The 12,621-nt window shown below is 47.2% G+C and overlaps 1 protein-coding gene across 6 annotated transcripts; it reads right to left on the bottom strand.

Annotated features, from left to right (window-relative positions):
* Positions 1-24: 24 nt before the first annotated feature.
* LOC139420286 (MAP7 domain-containing protein 2-like) lies at positions 25-12,522 on the bottom strand. Of its 6 annotated transcripts, XM_071170196.1 has the most exons (14): positions 12,458-12,522; positions 10,356-10,491; positions 8,436-8,525; positions 7,150-7,239; positions 6,852-6,970; positions 6,644-6,765; positions 5,036-5,232; positions 4,656-4,794; positions 3,770-3,950; positions 3,353-3,457; positions 3,212-3,269; positions 2,834-2,978; positions 2,473-2,762; positions 25-2,331 (listed from the first exon to the last, which is right to left on the bottom strand). In XM_071170196.1, the coding sequence occupies exons 1-13, from the start codon at positions 12,512-12,514 to the stop codon at positions 2,480-2,482; spliced, it is 1,722 nt and encodes a 573-aa protein (XP_071026297.1). In that variant the 5' UTR covers positions 12,515-12,522; the 3' UTR covers positions 25-2,331; positions 2,473-2,479. The 6 variants fall into 6 exon arrangements, with proteins under 6 accessions (XP_071026297.1, XP_071026295.1, XP_071026296.1 ...); XM_071170194.1 differs by lacking the exon at positions 12,458-12,522 and having other exon boundaries at positions 10,356-10,784; XM_071170195.1 differs by lacking the exon at positions 12,458-12,522 and having other exon boundaries at positions 6,852-6,946; positions 10,356-10,709.
* Between the last annotated feature and the right edge of the window lie 99 nt (positions 12,523-12,621).

The following is a 12,621-nucleotide window of genomic DNA, read 5'->3' as shown; positions in this document are numbered from 1 at the left end:
GGTTGATAAACAAAGTCCCAAACATGGCTTGATGATGTTTTATTGTTGTTTTTCAGCAGTTAGAACCATGCACCACATCTACAGTTATATATTCCGCCAAGCTGCAGTGACATCTGTGTTAAGTGACTTTTAGTGAATAACATTCTGACCTTAAGTCTTAAGTTTAACTACATTTTCCCTTAGGATACAATGAATGTTAACAGCCTCTGAAAGCATGAGATAATGAACGAGTACAGGAAGAGAGATGGACGGAAATACATGTTAACTAAATCAAGAGTCCAATGCACTGAAGACAGCAAAGATAAGTGGACATTCCAGGCCTCTGCCTACTCTAGTCCAGTAATTGAGATACAGCATCATTATTACAGCCATTAATGCACACAATTCAGAGTGTTCCCCCTCACAGGGTTAGCTGGGTCATGAGGAATGATTGACACCTTACACTGCCCTTCAGGGGGAACTGAAACAGAGATTGAATCAGCGAGGAGAGGGAGCGCACATGCTGAGCTACACCTTACCCCAGAGCAAAGCATAGGCAAGGGTTACAGTAAGACCTGAACCAGACAGTTACAGTACAGCGAGAATGTATGATTATAGAATTCACAGCAGTAGTAGACAGCAGACTGTGAATTGTCCTCTGTAGTGAGATAAATCTCCATGAGGTAAAGCCACAGTCATAGTGAATATAGCGGTTGCACACCAGAGTCTGTTACAGAGTTGACTGACTGAGTGAGTACACAGACTGGTGAGATACTGTAGGACAGGGTTCTCCAACTTTGGTGCTAGAGAACTACTGACCTGGCTATGCAGGCTTTTGTTTCAGCCCTGTCCCAAACCCGCTTGATTCAACTAATCACCGTCTTCAGTATGAACCATGATCAGTGGAATCAGGTGTGAACGAAAGCCTGCACACGCAGTAGCCCTCCAGGACTGCAGGTGAAGACCCCTGCTGTAGGTTGACTGGTAGTTGCAGCATAAACAGTCCAGTTCAGAGCAGAGGCAAGATAAGGAGAGCAGTGTTTCCAAAGCAGAGATTAGTGTTTTCAGAGCTGTTACACAACCACACCGTGCACACTAACTACACCACAGCTAGCGTACACACAGCGAGCCAAAAACACACGCCACATCTTTTCAATATCCCCCAACCCTGTAAATAGCTAAAAAATACGACACCATTCACAGTTTTCATTTGTTTTTGTAGAGATTATATTCAGAGATGCTCCAGTCTTCCACATGTGTTTTGATGCACCACTGTGGAGCGGTGGCGGACAAAAGCATATCAACTGAGGCCAGACTTTTGTCTTACTATATCATCCACATCTGTAGATGAGTAGGTTTCTCCAGTTGCAGGAGGTTAACATATCTAGACTGGCTAGCTGAGTTCTAAGTACCAATAGTAGTCGAATAGACTCCTGAGTCCTGGCAAACAGTAGTGCAGCACATCAGTGGTGGTGGGATATAACCTTCCACCACTAGAAACACTGACAGACAGAAACTCCAAACAAAGTCGTTACAACCTGACGTTGTAACGACTGTTGCCACTAACCACTGATACAGGGTCAGACTATATTTTAATCTCCCCAATAGTTAAAGTCATTGAGGGTTAGAAAGATCTGATCCTAGATCTGTGGTTAGGGGCACCTTCTACCTAGAGCTAGTTAACAGCTGTGTGACTATAGTATATACAGGAGGAGGAGAGGTGTTCTCCAATGAAGTTGCTACAGGGTCACATGATCAGTGTTAACCACATAATTAATGCTACAGGAGGATAACACAACCATACTATTACATCATCCTCCTCTCAACACAGACACACCTTTATGCACAATATCATACAGCCAGGACACAGAGAAAAAGCTTTACTTTACCGGGAGAGTATTAACCATGTGTGTACATGTCAGTGTGTGTGAAGGGGGAATTCAGCGGTAGATATGTTGAGGAGGTTGGTGGCACCTTAATTGGGGAGAATGGCTCATGGTAATGACTGGAACGGCATTAGTGGAATGGTACCGAATACGTCAGGCACATGGTTTCAAGGTGTTTGATGCCATTCCATTTGTGCCGTTCCCGGACATTATTATGAGCAGTCCTCCCCTCAGCAGCCTCCTGTGGTTGAGTTGTATAGATGAGGGCGAGCCATACATTGAGCGGTTGTTGTTCTCTGTGGAAGCCGGGGGTGCATGGGGAGGGTCTCTCCCCTAAAGAGGGGTGAGGGCGGAGGTGCAAGGAGCTGGTCTCTCTCTGATGGGGGGAAGCAGGAGGAGAGGAGAGACCCCCTTGCTGCTCCTAGCTCCTCTTTGCACCCAGCAGCTAGTTGTCCTACCCAACGCCCTGGAGGAAGAGGAGAATAAATATTAGAGCAGAGCTGTATAGTGTGTGTTCGTTTGTGAGTTTTTAAAATGTAACCAGGCAAGTCAGTTTAGAACAAATTCTTATTTACAATGACGGCCTTCCCCGGGCCAAACCCGTTACCTGGTTACTAGATGTCCAGTTTGCCAGAGCTGAGGCTGTGGAGAAGTTGGGCGGAGCTTGGGGAGGAGCTAGTGAAGGAGGAGGGGTTATAATCCTGTATCAGCAGGTTCTTGTTGAGGTCTCCCAGGGCTGCAGCACTGCCGGCCTGCAGCATGGGGTAAAGGGACGTTTCTGGCTGGGCGGTGAGATCCAGGAGGTGCTCAAGGGTTTGGGTGTTACTCATGCTGTTTAACCCATCGCTGATGGAAGAGAACTCTTGAACGCTACCCAACTCATCCCTGGACACTGGACTGGGAAGACACACAGTATGAAAAATGAGTGTTAAGAATTGGGGACCTGTGTGTGTGTGTGTGCAGCTCACCTGACGTCCATAGACTGCACCCCGTCAGACAGCTCGTCCCCTCCACAGCTCTTACTCTCCAGGGGTCCCAGCGTGATGATGGGGGACTCGTCCTGATCCAACTCCCTGACATGTCCTGCCTGGCCCCCGTTCACCTCACACACACCTGAGAGAGAGGAGGGGGTTAGACACACCATATTAATAGTAGCTTAAAACCTTAATGCATTAATGGTCAAGAGTCATATATACTGTAAGGCAAACAATACAACCCAACATACCCTCCTCTCCACCACATGGGGGAGCTGTAACCCTGGCCGGTTCACTGTCTGCTGAGTCACCCTGCAGACAGTACACCCTGTGTATGTGTGTGTGTGTGCGCACGCTCTTGTTTGTATATACCTGGGCATAAGGAGTCCGTCTCACTCTTACGTGTCCTCTTCATGATCTCCTCAATCCGCTGTGGACACACACACACACAGGAGTTTAGGAAAACAGTTTAAATGGCAGCGTTCGGGGGAGGGGGGGGGTAGGTGTGCTAACCTTCTTCCTCTGCAGTCTCTCCTGCTCCTCCTGTACCTGCAACAGTTCTCTCTCCTGCCTCTTCCTATCTGTCTCCCTGTGAGCACGCAGACACGCCTCCTCTCTCTGCACACAAACACAAGCAAAACATTAATGCCCTGAACTGATAAGAACTAAGGAAGCTGTGGGTCAGACATAATGTGGGGTCAGATTGCATGAGATCAGCAGAAGTAGGGAGGTTATTCAAGGCTAAAAGCATAATGTAGCAGACAGACCAATATATATATAAACCACATGGATTTGAAACTGCTAGCAACATGGCCTTTGAGATATATATTTTTTTATTGACTATCTGTCATTAGACATCTTAGACAGGCCTACATGCTGCAGTAATGCCTCTTTGGTTTGACATTTAACCCCTGAGACTTAACCCCTGACCTCTCGGTCCAGCTGATCCTGCATGTCTTTCCAACGTCTCTCCTTTGTCCTTCTCTCCTCGTCCTCTCTGGTCTTCCTCTCCTCCTCCCATCTCTCTCTCTCCTCCTCTGCTTGTTGTGCCTCTCTTGCCTGCCGCTCCAGTGCCTCCTGCTCTCTCCTCTGCTCCTCCTCCGCTCTCAGCCTACACACACACACACACACTCAGTGAGAAAACGCGCGCACCTTATACACTCTAAATACCCACATCCTTCTTGCCAGACGCTCTATACCAAGGATCATCAACTAAATTCAGCTGCGGGACGATTTCTTTCTGGAGTGGATGGTCAGGGGGCCGGAACATCATTTCAAATCATGTGTTGTCTGCAAATTGGCCACAAGATATAATATCTGGCTAAAACATATTCATTTCAAGCCTTGCTTACATTTATATACAATCACATATATATTTCTATTATGCGTTGAAATATTTTGGAACATTTTTCCAAAATTACAATCACTTGGAGATGATTTGCTGGTGTTTTGACATTCTTTAATGTCCTACAAAAAATAATTTGTTTGCTTTTTTGCTCAGAAAACATTGGGAGGCAAATAAACAATTGGCCCAGCGTTTCCCAGGTTAGGGGAGGGTTTGGCGGCCGGGATTTCCTTGTCCCATTGCACTCTAGCGACTCCTTCCGGGTTAAGCGAGCAGTGTGTCAAGTGCGAGCAGTATGTCAAGAAGCAGTGCGGCTTGGCAGGGTTTTGTTTCGGAGAACGCGTGGCTCTCGAAATTCGCCTCTCCCAAGTCCGTAGGGGAGTTGCAGCGATGGGACAAGACTATAACTACCAATTGGATATCACGAAAATTGGGGAGAACAAAAATAAAACAAAAATACTCCACACACACCTCTCCTCCTCCTGTCGTAGTTTGTCCTCCTGTTCTTTCTGTATTCTGGCCAGACGACGCCTCTCAGCCAACAGTCTAGAAGCCTCCTCCGCATCCATTGTCCCGGCAACGTTCCTGCTTGTGGGCGTACCTGGAGACTCTGACAGGAGAAGGAGGGAAGCAGTGGGGGAGAGAGACAGAGATGACTTGGGGTACAGCAGACACTGATGAAAGCAGTTCTCTGAAGCGTTCTGTTCTCTCGTCTAGGGTGGCTCAGGTTACAGACCTCTCTCTCCATCCACCTCTCTCTCCTCTCAAGGGCAGTGCATATCAGTAGTGAATTCTGAGCTCACTGATCATCTCTCTAACTGCTCAAACACGCACGCACACACACACCTTACCTGCCGCAAGGTCTCTGCTGGAGGACTTGGAGGTCTTCTTCTCTGGTGTGTCCAGCTTAGAGGACTTCCTCTCTAGGTTTCCATGACCCCTGGCCTCCTGGTTGCCCTCAGTTATCGGGGTTCGCTGGCGGAGGGGGGAGGGAGGATACTGTCCTGGAGAGCAGGGGGACTGGGCGCGACTCTTAGTTGACCTCACCCTGTAATAACAATCAACTTTCATTTAGTGGTGAGTATTCATGGGTGCCAAGGGAAGCCAGGCTTCCCCAAATATTTCACCAATAAAAACAATACATTTCGATTCTGAATCTCACCGGAGAAATCATCCAAGTGAGGGAAACAGTGCCCCTCTGTCTCAGTATGTATAGCCCATGTATCTGATGCTGTCTGGACCAAAAGAGTATAACATGTTGCTGCAGTAGCATTTGATTGATTGATGCCTTCCTTGATAAAAAAACATTAGAAAATAGCCAATCAGCATTGAGCTGAGCTCAACTGTGGGTTGTCCTGGTGCAGAAAAACACCCCAAGGGAGGCCAGTGTGAATTTGGCTTCACACCAATCCTAAGCAAAACTTCCTAAGCAAAACGTCATTTTCAATGTGTTTCTGGTCTGCTTGTGTTGATGTCCTGCAGTAGCTAGCTTGCTAAATCGTCCCTTTCCTAAGCCATGGATGGAGATGTGGATTTGGATTGTGGTTTTGACTTAATCCTTTGTACAGGCCAATGATTATGACGGTGATTCTGATCTAACCATAAATGAACATGTTGTGCCACTGGCCTGACGATTGAAGTTCAATATGTAGCCTAGTAGACTCACGTTAACTAGCTAGCTAACTTAGCTGGTTCATTGTTGCCCATGCCAGGAAGTTAGGCTAGCAAATATTTTAGCTAGGTAGCCTATGAAAACAAAAACTAAAAGTATACTGTATGACAGAGCCATAGAACATAGACCGTTTTGCCAACACACGTGTGCATACACACGGACAGAAATCAGTACCATGGACAGCCACATGATATTTAGAAACATTGTTTGGACAAAATTGTTTTTGGTATTTTTAAGTTTGTTTTCAGTGTATTAAACTAAGCATATATAGCCTTGTTGATGTTTAAATTTAAATTGTGCTGGAATAGTGGAGGCAGTGCTCCTGTTGTCTTTGTGCTGACTTGCGGTAACTCTGTGGTTCTAAATCAGTAGTTGTTTAGTAAACTGTCAGAAACATTAACATGCTTGACCATGCTGCAGGTCATATAACTGTTTGTTTCATGCATTATTTGCTTTGTGGACGTCACCGGACAGATGTTGGTCTCTGGTTTTTGATGAAACAAACATATGTGTAGTTGACTTGTCTTTTTGCTGTGACGACCTTATTGTATATCATGGTGGCGTATGAACAAATAACACAATTATCACAATATAGGTTGTATTATGGCTTTTTTTACTGGCTTGGCTTGCTCAGGGATTTTACCCAAGAACCTTTACTGCTTTAATTGAACCTTTCATACAACCTTGCAGTACTTAACAATAAGCACAATAACAAGGTCAGCAATGGCCCACAACACTCCCACAATGTTCAGATAACCTATGTGTGTGCAACTGCACATTTCTGTACCTTTTGGGCGTGCCCAGTCCTTTGCTCTGGGCTCTGGGGGAGGAGCTTCGGGTCGGAGTGGTTGGAGATTCAAGGCGTCTCATTGAAGAGTCAGTCAGACAGGGGGCGGGGCCTCTCTCTGTCTAAAAACACAACAGAAGAAGTCAGGTTTTGCTCAGAATTCTAATGTGGTAATATAAATGCATGTACAAACACACATGGTACCGACTGTGGGTGTTTTGGGGGTCTTGTCCTCCGGGGGCCCATTACTGGTCTTCCTGGAGGGGGAACCTTTGTAGGCCGGCCGCTGGGGGCTTGGGGACGCTAAACGAGGGGACACACCACACACTGCATAGTCATAGGGCAAACAAAGAGACGGACAACGAAGAAACACACCAACAGAGGGGTGCAGAGAAATACATAAAAGAGAGTCATATTATATACTGTTGCTTGGCAACACTAGACACACGTCCTCATGAATCGACTCACACACACACGCACAGACACACGCGGGCGCACACACACACCTCTATCTGGTGAGTGCAGGGAGGCTGAAGAGTTGGAGAGCCGTTTGGTGATTGGCTGGTCCGAGGAGGGCGGTGTCAGGAAGTCACACACTGCAGCGAGATGCATGATGGGAGAAAGAGTCAGACGTTCCACCCCATAGGGACATGAAGAGGTTCGAGTCATCTTTAACCACTAATACTGAATTCACATTATCTACCCTCATCCTTGATGTGTGAACTCATTCACTTCCGCTCATGGGGAAGGTTAGGAATGGGCTGAAATATGGTGGAAAGTCTTAATTGCTTACACCAATCTTCACGAGAGAGAGATGAGTGCACACTTCAGGGAGGTAGGTAGAGAAAATAGCTAAGGTCAGATATGTCTATCTGTGATTAGGGCCAACTTGTACCTGGTGCAACAGTGACACAAATCACATTACACACAAATACGAGACACACAACACGCTTTACAAACACATACCACCAGAACACTCCAACTAAAATGTCACTCTGGTTAGTGAACAGACCATTCAACCAATAAATCACAACACACTCACTATCTAAAACACACAACTACGCCACAAATTCACACACACCAAACCATCAATCCCACCAAACACACACTGATTGGGCTTCAGTTTGACTTCAGTCTTGTATATTAAGAGACTAATGCATGTTCCATATTTACATGGATAAACAAGGATACACAGACCGTCTAGCACAAAGGAGAGAGGAGGGTTTTAACCAGACTGCCGCATATCCTATAAAGTGTGTGTGTTTGGTTAGACTGCTACAGGGGCAGTCTGCTACAGATCCTGATGGGGGGGGGGGGGGGGGGGGTAGTTGGACCCCCTACTGTGAACACTGTGCATCACCAAGCATCGCCATAGGCCAGACAGACAGGAAGTACATAAACTTTTTGTTCTGATTGGGCAAGGAGGGGGGGCTGACGGACCCCAAAGACCAAAGGGAGACAACAAACACACACACATTTACTTGATGTGTGGGGAGCACAACCATAACCATATTCACAAACACTCCCATGCAGGAAGGCAGCAGAACTCACTGCAAAACACATAGCATACCAATGAAATGGGACATAGGCTACTTGGGCCAAAATATACTAAAATGTGAATACGGACAATATAATACAATGTCATATTTTATTGCCCAGAAGGGGGAATAACGGTCTTGCACTGGCAACACAAAGCACAACATGCATGCAGCCACACAACAACAGCACATGTACGGTATATACACACACATGCAGGCAGCGGATCACGCTAAGGGTGTCAGGTGGTCTGTACCGTTCCTGGATTGGTTGGGGCTGGCAGCGGAGGCGGGATGATGAGGCAGAGCTGAGCCAATAGCATGAGAGGGCGGGGTCTTAGAGTGACCTGGTAGCAGGTGTGTCAGAGCGGAGAAAGCAAAGCGTTACACACGCACCTGGGCATAACAATCATACACACACACCCGAGTGTTGAATTTATACTCACTTATGTACTGCGTACCCAAACCTACGTGGAGCATTTGTATACACGCACAGACCTATGAGTCTCTGACACACGCACCCGGTGCACTGCAGTCAGACTGGAGCTGTGTAATCTGATACCCTGCATGATGCAGCATCAACTGATCTCAGTTCAGATCTACTGTCCATCCGCTGGTTATCACCCCAGTGAAATATAGTCATGTTTTGATCAGTAATTGAAGAAGAATAGAATGGGTGCTGATACTCCAGGCTTTACCAGCGTTTGTACTCTAGAGACGCTATTCTGTAGGATTCTATAAGGTATTGTTGAAGAATGTGGTAGCCTGTGTATTCTATAAGAGGGGCCGATTCTCCACTTCATCCTAGGCCTGATGGGGTGTGTGAATAATTGATTGCATTATGAATGCGTCACAGAGTCTGGTTACTGCTCCAGTACTGCTCACTGATGGGAGCGTCATCGCTGAAAACAAATAAACGCACGCACGCACTCACACACATACCATGAAAATACACAGATAAAGATACAAATGCAATTGCAAATCCTATAATCCCCTTAGCCTTAACAGTGCCATAACATCAGGCCTAGACATATGACAAGGGGTGTGTGTGTAGAGAGAGAGAGAGACAGACACTAATGCAACAATGGATGTTTACATACGCAGTAAATATAGCGTCAATGTGTGTGTGTGTGGTTAGATACGTATTTCAGGCCTGTTTCCCAACGCACGCAAACACACACACACACTACTGAGGGAGTGTAGCAGCATTTCACAGAAACAGATATACCCAACACACACAGGATTCCTCAGCTAAACTCACACCTGTAACAGCAGGGTAAACGACAGTGACACAGACAGAATTCTTTTATCATCACAGAGTAATGTTATGAGCCATAATACTATGGGCCCACACACACACACAGCAGCCTCTCCCAAGCTGATGAGTTTAAGACAAAGCGTTGTCCTCCCCTGCATTGCAGCCTCCACACCCTTTTCCTCTTTCTGTCCTCCCCCTCTCTCTCTCTCTCTCTGGTCTCTGTCCTCCCCCTCTCTCTCTCTCTCTGGTCTCTGTCCTCCCTCTCTCTCTCTCTCTCTCTGGTCTCTGTCCTCCCTCTCTCTCTCTCTCTGGTCTCTGTCCTCCCTCTCTCTCTCTCTCTCTGGTCTCTGTCCTCCCCCTCTCTCTCTCTCTCTGGTCTCTGTCCTCCCTCTCTCTCTCTCTCTCTCTGGTCTCTGTCCTCCCCCTCTCTCTCTCTCTCTGGTCTCTGTCCTCCCTCTCTCTCTCTCTCTCTCTCTCTGGTCTCTGTCCTCCCCCTCTCTCTCTCTCTCTCTGGTCTCTGTCCTCCCCCTCTCTCTCTCTCTCTCTGGTCTCTGTCCTCCCCCTCTCTCTCTCTCTCTCTGGTCTCTGTCCTCCCTCTCTCACCCCTCGTTTCTCTCCTTATTGTCCTTTATCTCTCATTCACATGCCCCCATTATCTTTATCTTCATCCATCCCTCCCCTCTCTTCTCTAGTTTCCTTTTCCTTGTAGCTGTCCTAAACTGTCCCCACCCTTTCCCCCATCCTGAACACATCCCATCAACCCCTCTCCTCTCTCTCTTCCTTTGTCCCCCCTCACACACACGTCATCCCATACCTCCTAAACCTCCATACTTCCTGTCAATCTCTCCCCTCCCCCTCCCGGTCTCTCCCTCCGGTTTGACTCCCATGCCCCCACCCTCCTCCTCCCCAGTGTACTCACCCTCTCCCCCTCCAGGCGGTCCTCCCCAGGTCCAGCGTTTAGGCCTGTTCTCCATAGAGTCTCTGCTGTCCTCCCCCATCGGTCTCTCCCTCTCTCCCCCTCTCTCCCGTCTTCTCACCAAGGCCTCCAGTCTCTCCTGTTCGTTACGTTCCAAAACGGGGAAAAATAGACACTCTCTCACAGAGCCGTCGCTACGGCGACGAACACCCGGTGATGCACATGGAGACGGCTGCGCCATGGTTACCAGAGCAACTGCAGCCTCGCCACTTTTTCTCTCCTCCAAGTGTGTCAGTTCGTTCAATCACTCACACTGTATGCTGCTCACTGATAAATATACCAGAGTCTCAGACTCGCTATCTATCCCTCTCTATCTATCCCTGTCTCCACCGGTGTCTGCCGCTCCCTCTAGGTAGCTCTGTTTCTCTCTCTCTTGCTCTGTCACTCTCTCTCCCTCCCCTCACTTGTTCACTCCACCCTTTCTCTCTCTGCTCACCTCTTTCTCCCTAGATTCTCTCTCCTTCCCCTCCCTTTTTTCTCTCTCTTCCCACTCCCCTTTTGCCCCCCCCCCCCCCCTCTAATAACTGATTCTATTTGAGGAAGCATTTAGCCAGCTAGAGGGACAACATATAACCTCTACTCCGTTCCCCTCTGTTGACGACACCCAACTGAGTGCACACAGACACGTCATAGGGACATATACACATATACACACACACATATACACACACTATGGTACTGACACAGGTTGCATTTGTCACATTGCAGATGCTCTTTTTTCCTTTGTTTTCTCCACTCTCTTCCTTTGTTTTCTCCACTCTCTTCCTTTGTTTTCTCCACTCTTTTCCTTTGTATTCTCCACTCACTCCCTCCTTTCCTCCAACCCTCCCTCCATCGTTCCATCTATCCCTCCTTCCTTCTTCATCTGCTCAGTGACTGTATTTCTCTGCTGGGTTAACTCCTGCATGTCTGGACTACTGAGATCTACAGCAGAGAGAGAGAGAGAGACAGAGGCTCTGATGTCATTTACCAGAGACAGACACACACACACACACACCCCCACTCTCATTTCAATCAATCTCCTATACATATTTCAATTCACATGCATTGCATGAGCTGCTGTAAATCTTCTGTATAAGTTGTTGGGTATCTTAAGTATGTTGGGGAAAGGCTGCAGTATTCTCTGTGAGGAAGGGAAAGCCCCACCTCAGATTGGGAGAGAAAGAGGGACTCGCACACACCACTGCAGGAGAGGAGAAGGGGAGGAGGGAGGGATGGGTGAGGGGGATGAAGATCAATAAGAGAGAAGAAAAGAGAGAGATAGCGATAAAGAGATCCAGAGAGATATAGGGAAGCCGAGGGTGGGGGAGAGGGAGAAAGAGGCAGAGGGGGAGGAGAGGTAGAGAGAGAGAGTCATCTGAGGTGATAGCGGACAATATCGCTACGGCAACCCAGAACCCGACCGGTGCCAGGACTAAAATAGAACCTCCACAGAGTTCTACAGCAGAACACACACACACCTAAATAACCAGAGACAGAGTTCTACAGCAGAACACACACACGCCTAAATAACCAGAGACAGATTAATCAACAGTGTTTTTTATCAATACATTAACTCATATTGTTTGCATATCTAATTGATAATTCTGCAGTAATAAACCAACATCAATTCCATAGGCTACCACTGGCCTCATATCCTATCACATCCTATTATATCATATGGAAACTCTATCTGGTCCTACACATAATCAAATATTCATATCCATGTGCGTGTGACAGATATATATCATGTATTGTCTGATTCCAGGAAATGACACATGATACGTCAACGATGACATCATGGTGCAGCCACAGAGACCGCCCAATCATTAATCTATTAACATAAACGGGAGAGTCTGTCTGCATAGATGGGCTGTCTCCCAATCAATTTCAAATCATCAGTTGAGATGTTCACCATTAAAGCACATCTAATATAACCCAACAGGCAGACCATACTCAACCCAAATCAGAGAGAGAGTGAGAGAGAGGTAAACAGGGTGTGGGGGAGTTGGAAGGAGTCGTTGAGGACAAAAAAAACGAGGGTGCATAGTAGTTTGACCTCTGACCTTCTCCTCCTCTTCCTGCTGTTGTCTCCTCTCCTCTCTTTTTTTCTGCTCCTCCATCCTCCTCCCTCCGAAAAACGCTCCAGCTGCTGCTCTTTATCACGCAGGAACTCTCCTAGGTCTCTACACACACAGTTCATATTGGTTTATTGAATGTGTGTGTGACT

This window comes from Oncorhynchus clarkii, chromosome 11 (assembly GCF_045791955.1).
Source record: "Oncorhynchus clarkii lewisi isolate Uvic-CL-2024 chromosome 11, UVic_Ocla_1.0, whole genome shotgun sequence".
Classification (NCBI taxonomy): Eukaryota; Metazoa; Chordata; class Actinopteri; order Salmoniformes; family Salmonidae; genus Oncorhynchus; species Oncorhynchus clarkii.
The sequence above is the reverse complement of the archived record's forward strand: the minus strand, read 5'-3'. Positions and strand labels throughout refer to the sequence as shown.

Bases quoted from the DNA above. Each gene is read 5' to 3' on its own strand.
- LOC139420286 (XM_071170194.1), bottom strand. From the start codon at position 10,593: ATGGCGCAGCCGTCTCCATGTGCATCACCGGGTGTTCGTCGCCGTAGC. The intron at 6,766-6,851 runs GTCGGTACCATG...TTGTGTTTTTAG, and splicing joins AGACCCCCAAAACACCCACA to ACAGAGAGAGGCCCCGCCCC. The intron at 2,763-2,833 runs GTGAGCTGCACA...GTGTCTTCCCAG, and splicing joins GTGCAGTCTATGGACGTCAG to TCCAGTGTCCAGGGATGAGT.